This window comes from Microtus oregoni, unplaced genomic scaffold (assembly GCF_018167655.1).
Source record: "Microtus oregoni isolate MIOR12 unplaced genomic scaffold, Mior012 000010F_ref0000083, whole genome shotgun sequence".
NCBI lineage: Eukaryota > Metazoa > Chordata > Mammalia > Rodentia > Cricetidae > Microtus > Microtus oregoni.
In genome coordinates this window covers 6,249,139-6,270,049 of record NW_024543069.1, presented here as the reverse complement: position 1 = coordinate 6,270,049, position 20,911 = coordinate 6,249,139, and the positions used below count along the sequence as shown (strand labels likewise).

At 42.4% G+C, this 20,911-nt stretch overlaps 1 protein-coding gene across 7 annotated transcripts in view; it reads right to left on the bottom strand.

Annotated features, from left to right (window-relative positions):
* The window catches only part of Rapgef2 (Rap guanine nucleotide exchange factor 2), a 199,711-nt gene that overhangs the window by 55,013 nt on the left and 123,787 nt on the right, over positions 1-20,911 (bottom strand). The window contains exon 1 of one of the 7 annotated variants that reach the window (XM_041658938.1): positions 20,499-20,733. The exons of the other annotated variants lie outside the window; for them this stretch is intronic. Coding sequence (XP_041514872.1) covers positions 20,499-20,558 — 60 coding nt within the window. The 5' untranslated portion in view covers positions 20,559-20,733. Of the gene's footprint in view, positions 1-20,498; positions 20,734-20,911 lie in introns of those variants that run through there. 7 annotated transcript variants of the gene reach the window in all.

The following is a 20,911-nucleotide window of genomic DNA, read 5'->3' as shown; positions in this document are numbered from 1 at the left end:
CATGTGTCTATGACTGTGTATAAAGGCTGGTAACTGAACACAACACAAAACATACCAGCTATATGGCTGGGCAAAGACTATACATTCAATAACATTCTACAAAGACCAAGACTGTGTTCACTGCCTCTTGTTTTCCAGTGCTCCCACGATAGCTGCCATGGAAGCAGTAATCCCTGAAGAGGGGGAGTTGCTGGCAATAGCAGCAGGGCGCTTCTAGAACCAACTACACTCAAGTTTGATGAGCCTCCGAGGAACAGTGCTTAGTTATCCCAGACGAGAAAATACTCACTAGAGTATGGAGTTCGGGAAAAGAAAGAGTAAAAATCAAAGAGAAAGATTTGTAAGGGCTCTATGGAGGATTCTAAGCTGTCCTCCCTGTGAACAAAAATAAATATCACAAATCCCTGTATGAGATGGCATACGGTTTGCATGTGACCTATGTGCAGCCTCTCCTAGACCTTACATCATCTCTAGATCACTCGTAACTAACGGAACACAGATGCTATGCATGTTCACAATGCACTGCTTCTGAAACAAAAGCCTCAAGATACTTCTATATTCCGTGTAGGTGCTGTTTTTCACTTCAGGTATTTCTGAGCCATGGCTGATAGGGAGAGCCAACTAACTGCAGTTTGTTTGAGAAGAAAGCATCACACAGAATCAAAGGCCTTACCTAGTAGGCAATTTTGAGCAAATTAAAAGCTGTAGCACGGTCTTAAACACACATGCACAGATGTACTTAAGCCTACATACAATGAATGCAATGACCGTTCTTTGACAGACATCCAGAAGACATTTCCCATCTTCTCTTATGGTTACATAGATACCATGCAATGAATCGAAGTCTATGGGATGGGAATAATTAGAACCGTACTGATGACAATTTCCGCAAAGACTCTCTGGAATCTATCCCCTTCCCTTAGCGAGAGCCATGCTGAAAACAATACAACAGAGCTACATGCTTTGAAGGAGGCCAGGAACTTCCACTCCGTACTTAAGGCAGGAAATGCCCATCAATCAAGAACATAGGATCTTACACAAAGGATAATAGACTTCAATTGTATTAAAACTACCGTATTTTGTTTGGTTGGTAAAACAGCAAATATGAACTCAAAAAAACTATACTTATTCTCATGAACTACCTATGGGAAATTTAACACAGTAAAATCTATAAAAAATCTTTACCGTCCTTACGGAGAAAGGTGTGATTAACACTCAGACCTCTCACTCCACAGGATCAGGCTCAATGTGGATCAAACAAACACTAAAGTCCATTTAGTTATCCAGTTAATTAGGCGGTCAAATATTTACTGAATTCCAGGCTTGCTAGCTAGAGCAAAAAGGAAAGCTGACTCCAAGTTTACTGCACCTACCAACTAGTAGATGGAAACAGATAATTAAGGGAGAAAAGTGTCACTCAGTGGTAAGAACAGCCTTCAGCAACAATGAAAAGTAACTGAAGGGACAGACAGTGACCTCACAGCCATGGAGACTATGCTCATAACATGTGAGTCCATGAACAGTTTTTCATATATACAGAGAGAGCACTTCCAATCACTTCCCCCATCGTTTCCTGTCAGTTTCTGCACTGGGCACACACACGGTTTAGGCAATTTCCACTGTTACGCTCTAGTGTCTCTCCCAGGTGTCCACACTGCCCGCTTCTTCTGGAAGAGTCTCCCCTGCCCTCTCCACTATGACTTCAAGAAAACTGCCTGTTACAGAACTTACATACCCTGTACAGTAGCTGCTGATGTAACGAGCAGTTCTCTTGCTGGATGTGTCTGCAGGGAACACATCTGTTGCCACCCTCACACTTTCCCAAACACAAGCACAGCAGGTAGTGAACACCTCCCCTCCATGAATTCTCAGCCCAGAGTGGAGCCGGAGACCCTGCACTTGAACGAAGCAGAATGGGGTAGCAGCCTGACCCCACCGTTCTCTCTGCCAGATCTGTCACCGCCCCCTCTATCAGCTATTATATGTAGCACCATCAGAATACAGCTAAATGATTTTTACTACACAAGAGGAATGAAATTCTCTTCTTTCCGAAATGAAGTTAAGCAACAAATTTCCCATAAAGCCAGGACAAAGGAGTTAAGAATGAAACTTCTTGAACTTAAAAATTTTCAACTTCCTGACTCTCGGATTGCGACAGAGGAGCCTGGCAGAGGGGCACAACTCCACTCAAAGCTTCAAGGCTCATTCTTTCACTTAATTATTCAACAGGCACACTGATTTACTGCCACCCTCAATGAGCCCGCCATGGCTCAGGAGCTAGAGCGATCGGGACCGGCTAAACTGCACACTCCTGGAGGAAGGAGCCTGAGCAAGAGTAACAAGAGATGTTAGAAAGCACAACCAGAACTGCATGTGTGGCAGCAGTGAGGGCTGGGGACAGAGTGGGTGGCCCGGGAACTGGGAAGGGACTGAGCACAAAGGAGCCAGTCAAACCAAGACCTACAGGAAGAGAAGAGGACGGCGGGGAGTGGTATCCCAGGGAAAGGACAGAGAGTAAAGCCGCAGCTGCGCTGGGCGAGCCACGGGGGCTGGCCAGGGCAGGGGATGTACACTCGAAGCTGTGACAGCCCACAGTTTGCAGCCAGGAAGGTAGAATGTGGGCAGCAGGGACAAGAGTCACTATAGTGGTCTTCCTAGGAGCTGAATAGAGACGTGCTCTTTGAACAAGTGGTTGATAATATCCACTTATGATTTCTAAGACCATCCAGAAAGGGGCTGGAGGAAAAGGAAAGTGAGAAACAAGTCCACCTGAAGTGCAAGGTGCCAAGCAGACCATAACACACACACAGACACAGACACACAGACACAGACACACACACACACACCCCTGCAGCAAGCCTCTCAAACCTAACAAGAATCTGGAGGGGCCTCAGTATTCCACTATTCAACTTTTTCAAAAAATAAAAATTCTGTCTGTTGAAAGCACCGTAAAGAGATGGCAAGGGTCACCACTAATTCTTAAAATTCAGTGATATTACACAAACAGATAAGCAAGTTTCTTAAGCACATGCTCTTGGCCCAGTTAGAATTCCCAATGACTACAGAATGCTATTTAATAATACAGATGCTATTTTCAATCAGCACCTAGCATCACCAGTCGGCACTAGGAACTCTCAGAAGACACTGGCTGTAGAAGACATGGTCAGCTCCAGATTGGCGGGAAAAATCACTTTCCTGCTCGGTGGCTCATCTTACCCACTAGTGTGGACCAGACAAGAGATCAGCCCTACACACCCAACCAGAGAGTTATGAGAACACAGAAAAGGCTGGAGTGGGAGGATTCCAGAGTCATGAGACACTAAGCAAATGTGAGTTGTATTAAAGCACAAGGCCAGGCCCGCTAGGGTTTAAGGGTTCATTCAGCACAATCTCTTTCTTCAGTTGAGCCTAGGGAAGGGTTACTAGGATGTCTATCACCAATGCACAGCACTGCTAACACAAGAGTTCAGGCTATACTTTCATATAATAGAAAAACCAACTTAAACAGCACCCAACATTTGTACATTGTAAATGATAACATTACCTGTGGCAGCAGTATTACTTTTAAAAATACTAAAAAGGAGCAGTAACTTGCAAGTCATTATTAATGGCATTAGTTAACATAGTGCAAAAATTAACAGAGTGTTTTAAACATAATCTTGTCAAATATGCATTCATGGCTTAACACTGTAATGTCCAGATCGTTTCACTTAAGATGACAGATGGACTTGATGAAATAAGACTCCTGAGTGTCCCCAGCTAACACCAAACAACCAACCAATCAACAAGACCCTGGGTTTCCTATCTCACCATCGCCCCTGTCATAATAATCCATACTTATAGTCTCCCTAAGTAGAATTGTCTGATTTCTAAAATTTCATTCATCTCAAATCCTAAGTAGCTTAAACACAGAAAATGTTTGCCCCTAAGGTAGGCAGTGCTCATTTCCACTTTTCAGAGTATCTAGAACTTGGGACAAAATCCTGGAATACTCCTAACCTCTCGACAAAATCCTGGAACACTCACTCCATCCTCATGACAAAATCCTGGAATACTCCTAACCTCTCGACAAAGTCCTGGAACACTCACTCCTAACCTCATGACAAAATCCTGGAACACTCCTAACCTCACTTGCCTCACTTGTCCCATCCATGAGGACACTTACCTATGATGGTGAGGCTATACCCTGGACAGCCACACTGCTTTCAAGTTATGACAGTGAAACCAGAACTGAGATCATAATCAACCAGACCACACTTGATCAGGGCTGCTTAACTATGTATACCACTTGCCCCCTATCCCACGTCCTTCTCTGTTTAGATCTAGAGCTCATGCAGCCCACTAAAGACAAACTTAAGCTCCTTAGGCCCCCTTTCCTAACCACTGACAGACATGACTGACATTCACTGACATGGATAGCCTTATCTCATCTGATGGAACTCCCAAGCCAGGCTTCCACTCTGAAGCTATGGTTCCAATGAATCACATCTAAGTGCAATAATAATAATAATAATAATAATAATAATAATAAATAATGACCAAGACGACTTATGGTGAAAACGGTATTTTGATACTGTAAGGGATTATTCTTTGGGGTAGAAAGATTGTTAAGAGCTAGAGGATCAAGGAGTTTCCTGTGAGGATGTATCGTCTGCTAATGTCAGATGCTATACCTATAAAGTCTCACCAACATGACGGCCTGAACAAGCATTGAACAGATATGACACCAACAGATATGCCCGTGTGGGCAGGAGGAAGCCCATGAAGTCTCAACTCAACACAAATATGTATATATATATATATATATATATATATATATATATATATATACATATCCACATGTTCAACAGTTCATGAAAAGAGGCCATGAATTTGAAAGAGAGCAAGGAATAGTCCGTAGTAGGGTTTAAAGGGAAGGAAGAAAAAAATGATGTCATAATATTATAACCTCAAAAGTGAAAGAAAGAAAGAAAGAAAGAAAGAAAGAAAGAAAGAAAACATTCAATAATTAAGTAATGCTAAGGGGAAATAAGCATCTCCAGCTGTCTTTCCTTTTGAGGTAAGGCACTAATTGTGAATTGTATATGTGAGTGTACACATGCCAGTAAAAAATATATAAGGTAACAGAAATATAAAACAAGAGTTCCCTTATATTGTTGAAGTTTGGTTAAACACCTAATCTGCTCCTAGAATCTTCTAAAGAAGTTGGGGAATGTGTAGTGTCCCCCACTGCCGAAATACAGTCAAAGTCCATGAAATATGAATGGAGCTAGATGCTACTGTTTGGGTCACCATGCCCAAAAGAACCCCGCTCTTCGGTGCTTCCAATGGTACCAACAGGACAGACAAGATGCCTGAGATAGGGAACGTTCCTTATCTCTCTCACTGGAGAGTCGAGCCGAGAAAAACTGAGGCACACACCAAATACAGAGTGCCAAACAAATCCGATAGATGCTCAACCAAACAAGCCCTGGTCTGCCGTTTCTATAGCTGTGGAAAACTGGAGAGCAGCGGGAGAAGCCACAGGGATGGAAAGCAGTCTCTAGGGAACGTAAGAGAATTAATTAAGGGGGACACTTAATTACAAGTTGAACAATCAATGTATACCTCAAAAGGAGGGAGAAGGCAATACATTATCTGACTTTCAAGAGTTTGTATGTTCCATGAAAACAGTCCAAATCTATGAGGAATTTTAAAATAAATGGAGAAGATGCAAATGCCCAGCCGTATTTAAGTGGGGAAAGAAGGGACAGGTGGCTAGTGGAACAGACACCTCCAAATTCCCCCACGACAGTGTCACTTACCCCTGTAAAATGAAAGGGCCAAGCAGCAACCTCACATTACCACGTGACTCTCTCCAGGCGATCGGTCACCAGCGCCATAAATTTTATTTATTATTAATATTTATTACTTATTTATCTTTTGAGATGATCAAGTTCTCAATTCCCAAAGGATTCCTTCGGGTGTGTGAGCGAAAGGAAGCTTGCGTAATAAGCTTCTTCCTCCAGGACAGTGCTGACGGGCGGGGTCAGCGGACCAGAAGACACAGGCAGGCGCCATTCTTGGTTGGCTGATGTTGGGACAAGTTTGAAAGGAAGAACTAATGAGCTGGAGAAAGTGAAAGGGGAAGCCACAGCAGAGCTATGGGGGTGCTGGCAGGTGGGGGTGGATTTTGGAGACGTCGGGTGACTTTTCTGATATAGAAACGTTAACCAGAAGTTGGTCACTAAACTACAGACAGTTTCAGCACAACACAGCCGGAAGCCAGCCATGTTACTCTTAGCACGTGAGGAAGTGGGCATTAGCTATTCTTCTGGACAGCTTCTCAGTTTTTTATTGCACGCAAATTTGGGGAGGGGGTGGAGAATGAAGTCACAGCTCAAGAATCTGGCAAGCCCCTAAATTCCACGGTAAAGAAGCATTAAGAAGCTAGGGATTTGAGTCACTTAATATCAGGCTTCGGCGAAAGTCTTAGACGGTTATATAACAACACTCATTTTTAAGAACAAGAAAGGTTTGCTCTTTTAAAAAATAAAAGTCACGGATGCAGTACTTCTTTTCCGCTTTTCATACTATGAAGTTGTTAAGCCGGATTCTTCCATATAATAAAATTTCTATCACATATATAAAATGTCTTTGCTTTTTCTCTAGACTGAAAACTCACACTTTAGACTGAAGCCCATTATTAATCAGATTCCCCAAGCAACATCCTTCTTTGATGTTAAAGTAATTCATCTATTTCTCGGTGATAGTGATTCATATTTGCAATGTATGGTAAAATAGGATGGATTCCATTATGTAATCAAAATATGGCTGAATTCACAAATCATCGAACAACTGTGTTAAAAATATCGGCCCATTCTTTAAGCCCGGGTCTCCCCACCACGCAGACAGCACATCAGAACCAACAGCACAAGTTTTCACTCGAACCCTGACGATCTGACACACAGCAGGCTCAACCTTTACATTTGCAAAAATGAAAGAACATTTACTTGAAAATTAATTCTTTTTTTTTGGCCTGTCCATTTGAATTATTTCCTGAAACTAGGTAAAGTAAAATTAGGGTAGGAAATTCTATGTTTATGGTAAATGACGAGAATCCTTATGGCTCTCGTCCTAAGAGAACAAGGGTCGCAAACAGCACGCACAGATAGGCAGAAGCAGAAAGAACTTCCTCTCAGCATTGGGACGGGAGGAGAGCAATCAGAAGATACCCTAACTTCACTCAAACACGGGGTTCAGAACAAGAAAGCAAAAAACCATGTTGTTCTTTCTTATATGCTCGGCATTAAATTTAAATTATCTTTCCCAAACAAGAGGTTTGTTTTTCAAGGGAACATGCAATATGCACAATTAAGAAGACTACAACTCCCACATCCTGTCCTTTACATTTTTTTCTTCTTCAAAGAAAACAGCAGTTATGAGCTTCATAACTATTTTAAATCCCCGAATCGTATCGTAATAGCAAAGCACTGTAGAGCATAATACAAAATGGCACAATTAAATATGACCCTGAATTTCATGCTTCTGTAATCTATATTAAATTGAGAACAAATAAAAACGTTCTACCTAGATCATTTATGTAAGGAAGGTAAACTAGAAAGATCGGCCTTAGGAAGAAATAGAATACATACCATGATATAGTTCTCTTTCGTTAGAAAAGGCAAGAAGAAGGGGTTTAAATTAAGACTTGGTGTATAAAAGCTGAAAGCATAGAATTTGTATCCACATAATGAACTGATGTCTCCTCTAAAGACGTCAGATTGCTGCTCAGCTAAACTATCTAAAAATACCTCCTTGCAAACACACACGGAATGACTACAAAGACAGGTCTTACTAAGCAGCTCGACTTGCACAAAATCACTTAATAAGTGAGGAAGATGGTGAAGTACTAAGGTAAAAATTAATGCGATTTTTTTCACATCAACTGTGATTCTTTTATGAGCTATTTTGCAACCAATTCCAATTTGGAGAAAACAGCTAATGAAGGATCTGTAAAATGAATTTTAGCTGATCTAAGATGGCCAACACATAATCATATGCTACACTCAAAACCAGACCAAAAACCCACAAAACAACAAGAACAACAACAAAATAAATAAATAAATTAAATTAAATAAAAACAGTGTTTTTGAAAGGAGTGATGGCCCAGGCCTGTAATTCTGGCACTTGGGGGGATGAGGCAGAAGAACTTCCATAGTTCAATGTCAGCTTCTTTTACACAGGATGTTCAACGCCACCTAGGGCTACACAGATAGTGAGAACCTGTCTCAAAATAAAACAAAACAAAGAAAAAAAGTGGGGGGGGGGTTTACGAAGACCCAATGTTCACATTAAAAATCAAGAGAAAGAAACATTTCTAGCTGAAGAAACAAAAGGAATCCATAAATAACACTGGGTGCCACCCTTCCCTGTGAGACATGGGTGCCACTGACGACATGACAGAGACCATGAAAAACAGTTCCGAACATGTTAACAATCTCTGAGCGTCACACAGCCATGAAGGAGAGGAAGACTGTGGCCCACACATGAAGGACGGTAGCAGGAGAAGATGACCATCGAGGCAGAAAGCTAGCAATCATGAGCCGAGCCATGCGTAAGTTTGCAAGAAAATCCCGAGAACATGAACTTCTAAAAGCATCAATTTTAAAATATTTTCCATATTTAAAGCAAGTTGTCATCGGTAAAACACAAAGACTCTCACTTTTACTTTAATATTGTTTAGGAATCAGACATGAAGCACTTAAAAGGAGTGATGACTATATTAATTTTCAAAACACTTGTGAGGTAGAGAAGTATAATCACTGTCTCCATTTTGTAGAGGAAACAAAACAAGTGGCTTGTCTAATCACTGCACAGTAATCATAGCTAATAAATATCAAGAGAGGCCTGAGCACATAAATGCATGCATAGTGTTTTATTGTTTTATTATTATTATTTCTATGTAGTATTGTTTTATTCCCCCACACACACCCCAAAAATCAGCCAACAGCAACAGCAACCCCCCAACCACAGTTGTACTAGTTTCTTCCCATCGCTGTGTGGGAAGGGCCACATGAGCATTCCCTTTTGAAGACCCCCATTGGCATGCTGGGAAATGACACACCACCAACACTTCATGGATTTCGCTCAACTGTGATGCGTCAGTAGGAAGCTCATCTCCTCTCAGGTGTAGGGAGTGCACCAAATGCACTCATTAACTTTATATAAATCACCTAAAGCTGTGTTTGTTGTTTATTTCTGTGACAGCATCTCTGAGAAAACAACTTGTGGGGGTAAGGATTCATGTTGGTTCACCGTTTTGGAGATGTCAGCCCACGGCCACTTGGCTTCACTACTGCTGGGCCTGGGCACAGGGAGGCAGAGCTCCACAACAGCTGGATGGAGACTGCAGGAAGCGTCGGGCTAGATAAAGCTGTCAAGGGAATGCCCCCAGTGACCCAGCTCCTCTAACCCGCCCCACCTCCTTACTGTCCACTCAGCCATGGACCGATTCAGAGGGATTATTCATCCATTGATGGAGTAAGAGTCCCATTGACAATTATCTAACAGTGTCACCAGCTGAAGACAGAGCTCAAAGAATGAGTCTTCTGGAAGACACCTCATTTCCAATCACAACAGAAGGTGACATCTTTTTTATGGCAGCCTAGATGACACTTGAAGTATGGAACAAGAGTGAGAGCAGACGCACAAACAAAGTCAGCACTTAACTACAGTGAGGGAGAGGGTGTTCTAATGCTGCCTAGCACAAAGCCCTACCCACCACCAACCCATGGAGACTGAGCCCAGAGCAATGGCACTGCCAAGCCAGGGTGGGAACAGCTATCTTTGCTGGATTTGGGATAAATGCTTTGTTTTCATTAAAGGTGTCCAGAGAATAAGTGCTATAATTGAAGGGAGTTTTTTTTTTAAAGATTTATTTTACATGCATTGGTGTTTTGTCCACATTCATGTCTTTGTGAGGGTATTGGATCCCCTGGAATTGTAGTTACAGACAGTTGTGAGCTGCCATGTGGGTGCTGGGAATTGAACCCTGGTCCTCTAGAAGAGCAGACAATGCTCTTAACCACTGAGCCATCTCTCCAGCCCCTAGTTGAAGGGAGTTAAAGAAATGATGCAACTGTAACCAAGATGGATATAATTATTTATTGACTTGTATTTTACACAGCTAGGATATGTGTCTAGGTCAAGTAAGCTCACAAAACTTTCCTCTAGATAACTAAAACTGGCCGCTTTGAATATCTTCCCTAACTGGAAACAAAATAAGAAAGCAACTACATCATTCAAAATGTAAGCAAGAGCAGAATTCCCTAAATTTGAGTACTGCAGAAGCCCCTGTGGTGTGTGCAAGCTTGGGTAATCACAGGGACTTCCTAAAAGGTTAAACTGATGAGAGAAAACCTTCATGTAAAGAGTCTGAAAATTCTTCAGAACACCACATCAGAAAGAAGGCAAGGTAATAGCTACTGTCGCACACACATGAAATTGCTTTGAAACCAATACTTAAGAAAATCAGTTCTGAAATAGAGGAATGACCTTGCTCAGAAGGCACAAGAAATTGTCCACGCAGCGATTGTGTGCCTACAGGAAAAGTTAGAGGCATTTCACACGGCTTCTCAACACAGACTGCATGTGCATGCCTGCATGCATGTGTACGGCTACAGATCTATCTGTATCTGCACACCACGCCCATGAGGAAGACGAAATGGCCAGTGGTATCAGTTGTGCAACTTTTGAAGAAATTATTTAACTACGTACAACGAAGCTACAGAAAACTTACCCTGTTGTAGAGCTTGAGATGTTTAAAACACAGAAAGCCTTCATTTTAGTTAGTGACAGCGTGACTGCTAACCTCTCATCTTAATACTGATTTGTAACTAGAAGGTTGCTTTGGATTATACATTAAACTAAACCAACAATTATATTAATGGCTAACATTTCACTTAATTGAGTCTAATATTTTGCTTTATTTTAGTATCTTTGAAAAAGAAAGTATTGCTGGGCCATAACAAAAAAAGGAAATGGCACCTTAATAACCCCCAAAAGAAATTATCATTAAAATACATATAGTCAAAAGGTGAAGAACAAGAACGCTAACAAACGTTTGATTCTTCCATCTGCTCACGTAATATAGTTAGAGAAATAACTCAGCATGCCCAGGTCAACAGGGATGGCTGGAGTCTAGTCATGAGCAGTCTAACAGCAGCAGAACCTTGGACACAGCACGGGCCTTGTGTTAGAATCGTGCCGTTTCATGCGATTTTCAGATCATTTCTTCTGCTTCCCTAAACCCCACGTCATTTTTTCCCTCCACATCTTTTTCATGTGCTGCTCTCCTTCATTTCTATTAAGTCTCCAGCCTCACCTCCTGTGCCCGGCTCAATGACACACGGTGTCCCTGCCTCTGTACTGGGATGTGCTTCCTGCCACACTGTGCCCAGCACTCAGAGATAACCTACTCCACCAGAGCTGAAAAAGTAAAACTATATTTAACTTTTCTTCTAGAACTCTGAAGTAAACGTACAGTGCTCAAAATGAGTTGTTTCTTTACTAATAATCTTTACTAACAATACAAATAATCCAAAAGTTTAATTTCAAAATAAGGAAAGCAAAAATCTAATTCCTCACAAATGGTCATAAAATGCAATTTCTTTCCATTTTTCATAATCTCAGTGTTGTTAGACAAGAAAAGTTGTTGGGTGAAAACATACTGTTTTTACCTATATGGAAATCATATTGTCAACAGATTTTCTTATTCGAGGATTGCTATGGGACAATGATCTATCAATTGTATTTTAATAAAATGCTGATTGGCCAGTAGCCAGGCAAGAAGTATAGGCAGGGCGACACGAACAGGAGAATTCTGGGAAAAGATTCAGTCTGCAGTAGTCAGCCAGACACAGAGGAAGCAAGATGTAACTGCCTCGCTGAAAAAGGTACCAAGCCACATGGCTAACACAGACATGAATTATGGGCTAATATAAGTTATAAGAGTTAATAAGAAGCCTGAGCTAATAGGCCAATCAGTTTACAATTAATGTAGGCCTCTGTGTGTTTATTATGGACTAAACAGATATGGGACCTGGTGGGACAGAAACCCCAGTCAACAGATGATTACCCATACATTTAAAGTACTCAAGAGCAGTAAACTTATTTCATTGGCACAAGGTCTCACTATGTAGCCCAGGTTGGCATTGGGCATGCACTCCTCCCATGTTAGCCTTCCAGAGTGCTGGGATTACAGGTGTATATAATCACACCTGATAACTCCTAGACTGGGTCTCACTCTGCCTGTCCCAGAACTCACTATGTAGACCAGGTTGGCCTTGAACTCACAGAGATCCACCTGCCTCTGCATGAGTTTAAAAATGTTCATCACTATGCCTAGCTACATGTCAGCTTTTAAAATGCTATTCAGCTAACAATGAAAGCCCTTTTACTGAATGAGAACTAAGATCTAATCTATATTCTCCTGCTGGGGAGAAATACAAAGAACATTTCAATGAACCATATTCCTTTTTCTAAAGCAAAACAAACTTCACTGGCTATCATCACCGTCCACTTTTGAGGTGTATTGTTCAACAGAGAGCTGCTTCAACTCCTACTTACATTAGGTCATTACTTCTTTCAAAGTGGGGAAGGAAGTAAGAATAATGCAAGGGAAGGGAATCTGGGCCCATGCCCGGCAGCACCGTGAAAGGCACATGGTTGGGGGAGGGGGTACTGCTCACAACTGCTTACATTTTCCTTAGCTGGGACATCTGCAATTTCACTTCTCTTTCTTCTGCTACTGTTCACTTCCCAAACCTTAAAAATTTGCTCAAGCTTCAAGAAAAACATAAACGTATAACTATAGTAAGAGTGATTAAAATCAAGCGGTATTCTTTCCTTTAAGAAAGACAGAGCTTTTGAGGTAGGGTTTCACCATGTAGCTGGCTGGCCTCGAACCCACGGAAACCCTCATAACTCTGCTTCCCAAGTGCTAGGATTAAAAGTACACCATCATGCCTGGCTTCTCACACTAAATGAATTTCTTAACTATGTAGAAGAAATAACCAAATCACAACTCCACAACCTTTAAAAAACAAACAACAACAAACGATCATGTTATGTTGTCTTCCTTTATTATGAAAACTATGATGTCGTGTCTGGCACTTTAATAAAACTCAGTGACAGGTTGGCCCACTGAAAATGGTCCATAATAAGGTGCTCACTATAATCTGTATTTTTAAGACCACTAATAAAAGCAGTATGAAAATAGACACTTTTATCCCAAGAGTCAGTACACATTTCCCACCCCCTACAAATTACATCTACTAAAAATAATTAAAGCAGTTACTTCTACTAAAAGTAACCTTTGCAAAATTTTAGCTTTTACTAAATACCAAAACTAGAATTGAGATTATGGGCTGTTTATATTTACCAAGACCCTTGTGTGTGAAATATGAATGTGTACGCAGACATAAATGGTGGGGCACGCTTCATTCCAAGTCAGCATGAACAATAATGCATCTCCCTAGCTTTCTCTACTAGAGAACATACTCTTAATCATAAAATTATCATCCCGTCACTTTGTCCCAAGACTGACATGGGCCCCACATGCTTCTGTGATTAGGTTTTCTGATGAACAGTAGGATCTGGTGCACTGATACGGAATGAAGTCATGTGATGTGTGAGCAGGGTATTTACATGACTACTGAAGACTGAAAAAGGAACACAGCATATAACATACATTGTGGGATCAAGTAAGAGTCTGTCTGTCATCTACCTAATCTACACACAAACAAGAGCGAGGGGGGGAGAGGGAGGGAGAGGGGGGGAGAGGGGGAGAGAGAGAGAGAGAGTGAGGGAGGGAGGGAGGGAGAGAGAGAGAGAGAGAGAGAGAGAATATGACATGACTATGTACAAGACCTATGATTTGAGGTGTTGAGGTTCATTTAATATACAGGAATGGCAAAGTGTCAAACAGTCCAGTTCTGTATGGCATGTATATTTTACTACCAACAAGAAGGACTATGGACAAAGGCTGTAAACTCACATGGATGCCCTGCAAGGTGCAGAAAGTGACTTTTGTGAGTGCTCTGTGACATCACCTAGTTACGTGAGTGGAGCAGCAAATATGCATCTATTCTATGATCAACTTGTGCATTAACTTCACAGTCTATATTCTAAACACCAGGCGCTGTTCTCTTTAACACACTTTGTATAACGCAAAGCACTGGTACTGTAGATTCAGATGATCACACACATGTGTCGTGATTCCAAAGGTAAAGACCGTTTCTCAACGAAGAAGGCATGGTGATGCAAGCTAATCCCAAAGCGCAAGGGGCAGAGACAGGAAAAATCTGTGAGTTCAAGGTCAGCCTGATAGATATAGTGAGTTTCAGGACAGCCACGGCTATGTAGAGAGACCCTGTCTCCCCTCAACCCCCAAAACAACCATTTAACAATTAAGAAGACAGAGCAAAGATCTTAGAACTAGAAAAGTAACAGGATCCTGAAGGCACATTTATAAAAATTCAATTAAATTACATGCACATATATATACTTATGATTATATCTACTTATGATTATATCTACAACACACATAACTTATTTTGCTTTTAAAAATATTTTTAAGTTCATAATCAAACCAAAAATCCAAATGAAATGTGAGGATAATGACTACTGATCTGAACAGGAAAGCCACAAAAACACAGGAAACTACAGACACGACAGCCGTGAGCTATTCTCTTTTCTTTAACCAAATTGGGGATCAATCAAGGCCTCATCCATGCTAAGTAATGTCATACCACTGAGCTATACCTCAAGAAGAATTCTTAACAGTTTGCCTGAATAGAATATTTAAGACTGTAGTCCAATCTAAACCCAAGGGGAACTAACAATATGGAAAACTGTATTTAATGAATAATTATACCTTTAACATTAAACCTCCGGAGCATTTAACTTGGTGAAAATCATATATCAGTACTTCAAAGGCCTAAGAAAAGATATTGATACTATGATCAGTGGTCTTGTCATAGTTAAACAGTTAAATGGGAGGAGGGGCACTTGAACATTCTCTTTTTCATTAATCAATTGACTTTATCCTCAGGTAGTTTCAAGTGGATCATTCCTGAACAATATTTAACAGCCAGGCTATGAAGGACACTGCTCCCTCTGGCCAATGGTGAAGTTGGTGTGTGCACTACAATGAAAAAGACCTTTTATTTCAAAACTGCACACGTGTAAACAGCACATGTAATGCCTTGGCAAGTTTCTAAATATATTTCTTCACTTCTAACAAGGCTAAAAAGATCTAATTTGTTGCCAGGGTTTCTTGGCCCAAATCCAAGGCAGGATGACCTTGTCCTTGAACAATACAATAGGATCTCGCTTCCTCTGGGCCTCTCTGTGAGCAAGTACTGAGGAAAATCTTCCCGAGAGATAAGTTTATTTCATCCCAGGAAAGAGATCTGTCATAATGGACAAAAGAGAGATCAGATAAGAGAAGGAGGAGTTTTGACCCTGAGAAGGAACCCTGCCTTTCTGTCTGTAATTAGTGCTGGATATGTTTTTCATTGTTAAGGGCGTGGCATCAATCAAACGTTAAAGAGCTACCCTAACCAACGCAAACTGACAAGGTCAAACTGCTGAGGTGAGAAGCAGTTTGCTCTGTGTTTGCTTTCCCTACGCAGTTTTCCTAAACCTGCTCTAGTTAGCATACATCATACTCACTCTACGTCCTCAGGTTAGCCCTTCATCAAAGCTACCAGCCACTGGACCTCGCACTCCTCTGGAACACAGGCCATGCAAGCAGTGATGAGTCTGCTGTCCTTGGATCCCTCGGCATCCGCACCGTGTGCAGCCCCAGCTTTGAGTCCCACATGTTATTCTGCCAGCCTTGAAACGCCCCCTTTATTCTGTATTCTCAACAGCCGACAAACAGTTCTAAATCCCAACCATACTCATAACGCACGGTGCACAGGGGGAAGAACTCGTTCGAGGTGGGACTTCTGGGGTCTCCATGACGGCCACGCCTATTTCTGAGCGCCAATTAGAAGTACGAGGACTGAACGTGTTATTTAGCGTGCTCGCCTGAATCCCTGCTGCTGAGACAGAGTACCAACAAAGCTGAAGAGAGGTGGAAGAAGTCAAGTCAAGCAACGTGCAGCAAGTGCAAGCCAAGTAACTGGAAAGCACAGGGACCAAATGCCTGACGTCAGACTGGGAACGCACGGGGACCAAATGCCTGACGTCAGACTGGCTCGCCTGGAGTTTAAGAAGCACGGAGGAAAATCATCCATAAAGGGAAAAAAAAATACCTTCTGAAAGGGCCTTAGGAATTTAGACAATATAAGCTAAGGGATCTTTTATCTTCTTGGCCAAGGCACATATAAAATGTCAATGGAATTCAAGCAGTTCAGAGACTAAGGAAAGAGGGCCTCCATCCCACCCCCGGCAAAGGCAGAGAGAGAAGAGCTTATGGATCAGAGGAGCCCAGGTGTTGAAGTGCTTGCCAAGCACCCATGATGCCCCAGGGTCACTCTCCAGCAGCATGTGTACTAGGCATGGTAGTACATACCTATAAATACAGCACACAGGAGGATCAGCAAGTTCAAAAATTATCTTCTGATAGCCTGAGATAAAGGAGACCCTGATTCAAAGTAAGAAGAAAAAAAGGAAAGGAGGACAGAAGGGAGGAGATGGAGACGATGGGAGGGGAGGGGAGGAGAGGAGAGGGGAGGAGAGGGAGGGGGTGATCAAATGGATCCTAGGGTTCACACAACTCACAGCTACTATAGATGGAGGGAGGTTAAGTGTAAAAGCTGGGTCTGGGGAAAATGCAGGGTCACTTCGGCACACACAGGGGGTAGGAACAGGAAAATTTTTATGCTTTCAGTGGAGGCAAGAGACTATGGTAAGGTAATTAGACGTTATAACGGAATGGCTAAGGAAATTATTAAGACATGAAACTTATGTTTAAAGTGTTAAGCAGCAGGAAAGGAGAGGAGGCCCCCACCCCCATCTCAGCTACTCAGGAACCTGAGGCAGGAGGATGACTTCAGTGATAGTTAGGCTTCACAGCAAGGTTCATACTTATGACTTAAACCAATGTCAGATCAACAGGACTAGAGAGCTGGGGGCTGAGGGGCTCGCAGAGGCACAGGTCAGGAGGAAGAAACTGCGTTCAAAAGGCATCCATCCTTTCCTGACCCTCCCACTCTGGCCTCAAGGCAATTCATTTCAAAGATGAAAGATGCAACCTTGAGTATTCCAAGCAACACGCAGTGCAGTAAACACTCTTCCTCCAGTATCCTACCTGTGTAAGAATGGTGACTGCAATGTCGTGTGTGCCAAGAATCAAGAGGAGATAAACGGCCAGCACTATTTTAAAGTTTTGTGGTCCATTTGTTAACACTGCTGCCAAGATTAAACATTTTACACAGATGGATAAATTACAGGAGATTTGGCCGCATAAGTGGGATGTTTTAGACCTAAGTTAGCCTGGACTGCAAAGATACTATGTGTCTTTAACTTCCGTTTCTTCACTTCTAAAGGCCATCCTACACCTTCCTTCAGCGCTCTGCTGTAGGAATTTAGGGAAAAAAAATGTGAAATATGGTATCTGACATGAAAACAGTGCTCAATAGTAGGCGCCTTGCCCTACTAGTTAAGTATAAGTTAAGGTAAAGACAAAACGCTGCATAAATCAATAATTTCTGTAAGATTTTTCAAACAGAACACAGGTCATCAGTTTGAAAGGCAGCAAGCAAGTCCATGAAAGAGTGGCCAATTTGAAGGATTTTTACAATTGCCTCAAACTGCAGAAGTTTTTGAGGCTGATATCCCTGAGTAAAGAAGACATTTTCTGTCGTTGACTTTTAGGTACAGGGCTCCCTATACAGCCAAGCTGGTCCTGAACTTGCAACTCTACTGGCTTAGCTTCCCAGTACCGTTACAGCTGTGCACCACCACACTTGGCTTAAGGGGAGACCTTTAATGCTACCCTAACATTTTCTCCGACTTCCAGAGAGTGTGGAAGCTTTTCCCATACAACACTGATTTGTAATTATTACAATTGTGGTTTGTTTGTTTTCCGGAAATGCAGCTTTATAACACGTCTCTGAAATGTGAACAACACTTTATTTTTACGATCTCATGAGGTATCTATATTTACAAAATGGCAACATCCCCACAAGGGCCAACTAAAAAGCCTTACACGAAATTAAAGCAGTCCTGTTCTGGTGCATGTCTGTGATTGTCTGTGTTACCCATGGGCCCCACAGCAATGGGACAGAGATGAGAAAATACACAGAATTCAAACATTTTAAAATCTCAAGAGGTTCAATAAGATTCCACTAATCCAAAGATCCAATTTAATGAGAACACTTAAGAATATGTACTATGCGTAGTGCCCAGCAACAGAGATGACCTCTCTGTGTGGTGTGGCAGAACTTTACAAAACATGGTAACGGAGTCCCCCATTTCATTGTTGCACCAACGTACTTCCTTCTGTAATCCAAGGAGAAGGCATTTAAAGAGCCACAGTACAGAGAAGCAAAACCTGAGATACTTTTGAATTTAGTGAATGACTCAACTAAAGTCAGTTGTGACATGTTGCTGGTACAGCACTGTAGGAGCACAAAGAGGGTTTTCTCCTCCGTTCTGCTCATCACTATGGACTGAACCACCATTGCTTGAGGACCAGCGCTGTTTTCTCTCATCCAGCTCCCCATGCACCCTGAAGCCTGGTTGCCAAGTGACAGCACAACAATCTGAATGGATGAGAGAATGACTGACAGAAGGACCTCAGAAACACAAGCTGCCGGCGCCCTGCACTCTGTGCTCTGGGTGCAAATCCTACCATTTCCTTTAGTGAGCTATAAAGTACTTAATGGGAGGCAAATCGGGTGTGGAACACACATCGCTTCCTGTTAGTGAGCGGATATCCAGTGCTCAACGTTCCAACAGCTCTTGTTTCCACAAAATTTTAAGAGATTTTGTTCCCTGGCCAATCAATGGTTTTAATAATTTTCTGTACGTTAGGAAGCATGCCGCCCCTTCCCATCTGGGAAAGGTTACATGAGAAAGGCGCACAGTGAGCCTACAATGGGAGGAGTCTTCCGGTGAGCCTCAAGCGCAGGGTGACAGGCATTCTTTACCTGGACGCCTAAGTACAAGGACCTACAGGCCAAAGACCTGCACTGAAGTCAACCTCCAGCGGAAGCTCTCTAACGGACTTTCTTCCGTGAAGGGAGGTAAAGAATTGCTCTTTTCTAGAGATTTCAAACCACGAAGCATGCCTAGAACCCAGCAGGACAGAGCTAGGACAGAACAGAGCACTGAAGCCTGCCAGCAAGCAGCTCCAGCTGAAGAACAACAGGCTTACTCACCAGGTGAGGCGTGACCTCAGAATCACTGCACCTAAGGAACTTTCCTGCACCCACCTAAAATGCTCATTTCGTGATGACAAAACCAGATTCCACACGCGAACCTAAACCTAAACGGATCCTGCTTGCTCATTTTCAAGGCTTTAGTGGTTTATATATATATATATATATATATATATATATATATATATATATAATTTTGGGGGGTTTGACACCATTATATCACTTCTTAGAATACATTAAAACTAACTCCTATATCCTTCTGTACAGGCCTAGGGTATGTAAGGAAACACTTCTAAAATGCCTGTGTAAACTCGAGCACTTTAATTGAAATATTATGTGTGTGTGCATGCATATGTGTAATGTGTATGCATGCATACACCACACACATATACACATCAATGTCATGAGCTGGCAAAATGGAAAAAAAAACCTTGTGACATGCTCACACAAAAGTAGCAGCACAGGCGTGCACGTATTCCTGGAACAGGAGGCTCTGACCCAGAGTTAGACACAGAAATCTGTTTCTCACAAGCAGCAGTTGCTGCCTGTGGGATTTCGGCAAGACAATCACATAGCTGACTCACGGGACCAATTACAAAGGAGCAGTAATTTTTTTTTCTGTGGCATTAAAACAATCTAGTGTACTTACATCACCGATTAACAGATGTTAGCAAGTCAGAAGTGTACCCCTGATGGTTTTATTACCGAATCAATGGCCAGAGCCCCCCACCCTCCCGCCCACCTCCGCGTGCATCCTGTGCCAGGTTCCCATGGGCCGGAACCTCTCATGATGTTTCACAGAATTCAACCAAAGAAAGGGTTCTCAGACAAACTGCTTGGAGGTTTAGTGAGAGCGACATTATTTTCTAATGAGAAAAATCAGTCGTCCAGTATTTCCCAATGCTACTGGTCTTCCTTAAACAAACTGTCAATCTTGCTTAAGATTTTTAGAAATCACAACAAAATCGGAAGAGCGAGAGAACTGAAGCTCACCCTCCTCCCTCCTCTGAGCAGACTCACTCCCGAGCAAGGCTCATGGAGCGGCTCCCTGCCTGCTTCCCACACTGCTTGCCCACCAGCCGGGCAGCCTGTGATGCCGGCCGGCAGCGCTTGGATACTTACGGACTGCTTCTCCTGCTGGCCCAGAACTCCATGGCTAGCAGGTGCGGCCAGCGGTTTCATAATGAAGAAACATATGTTGAACTGAATTTACACATCATGTACCAACCTCTCACGACGGCAAGTCACCCTCTACAGCATGAAATTAAAAGGAAAAGGGGGAGAAAAAAAAAAAGAGGGAGGAGGGAAAAAAAACCGGGCTGCAGCTTAAAGTGTCACTACTGCTGAGCTTAAAAACCCTTCACACTTGGGAGACAGAAACGGAATCAGAACGACAGGGCTCGGCTCCATTTTTATCACGCTGAAACTCTAACCCTCCGAGTCTCTGACAAGGCTGAGGGAACCTCACCCGGCCTTCGGGCGTCTGAGAGAACAAGATCATTTCTGAGGCTGAAGAACAAGAGGCAAAAGAAAAG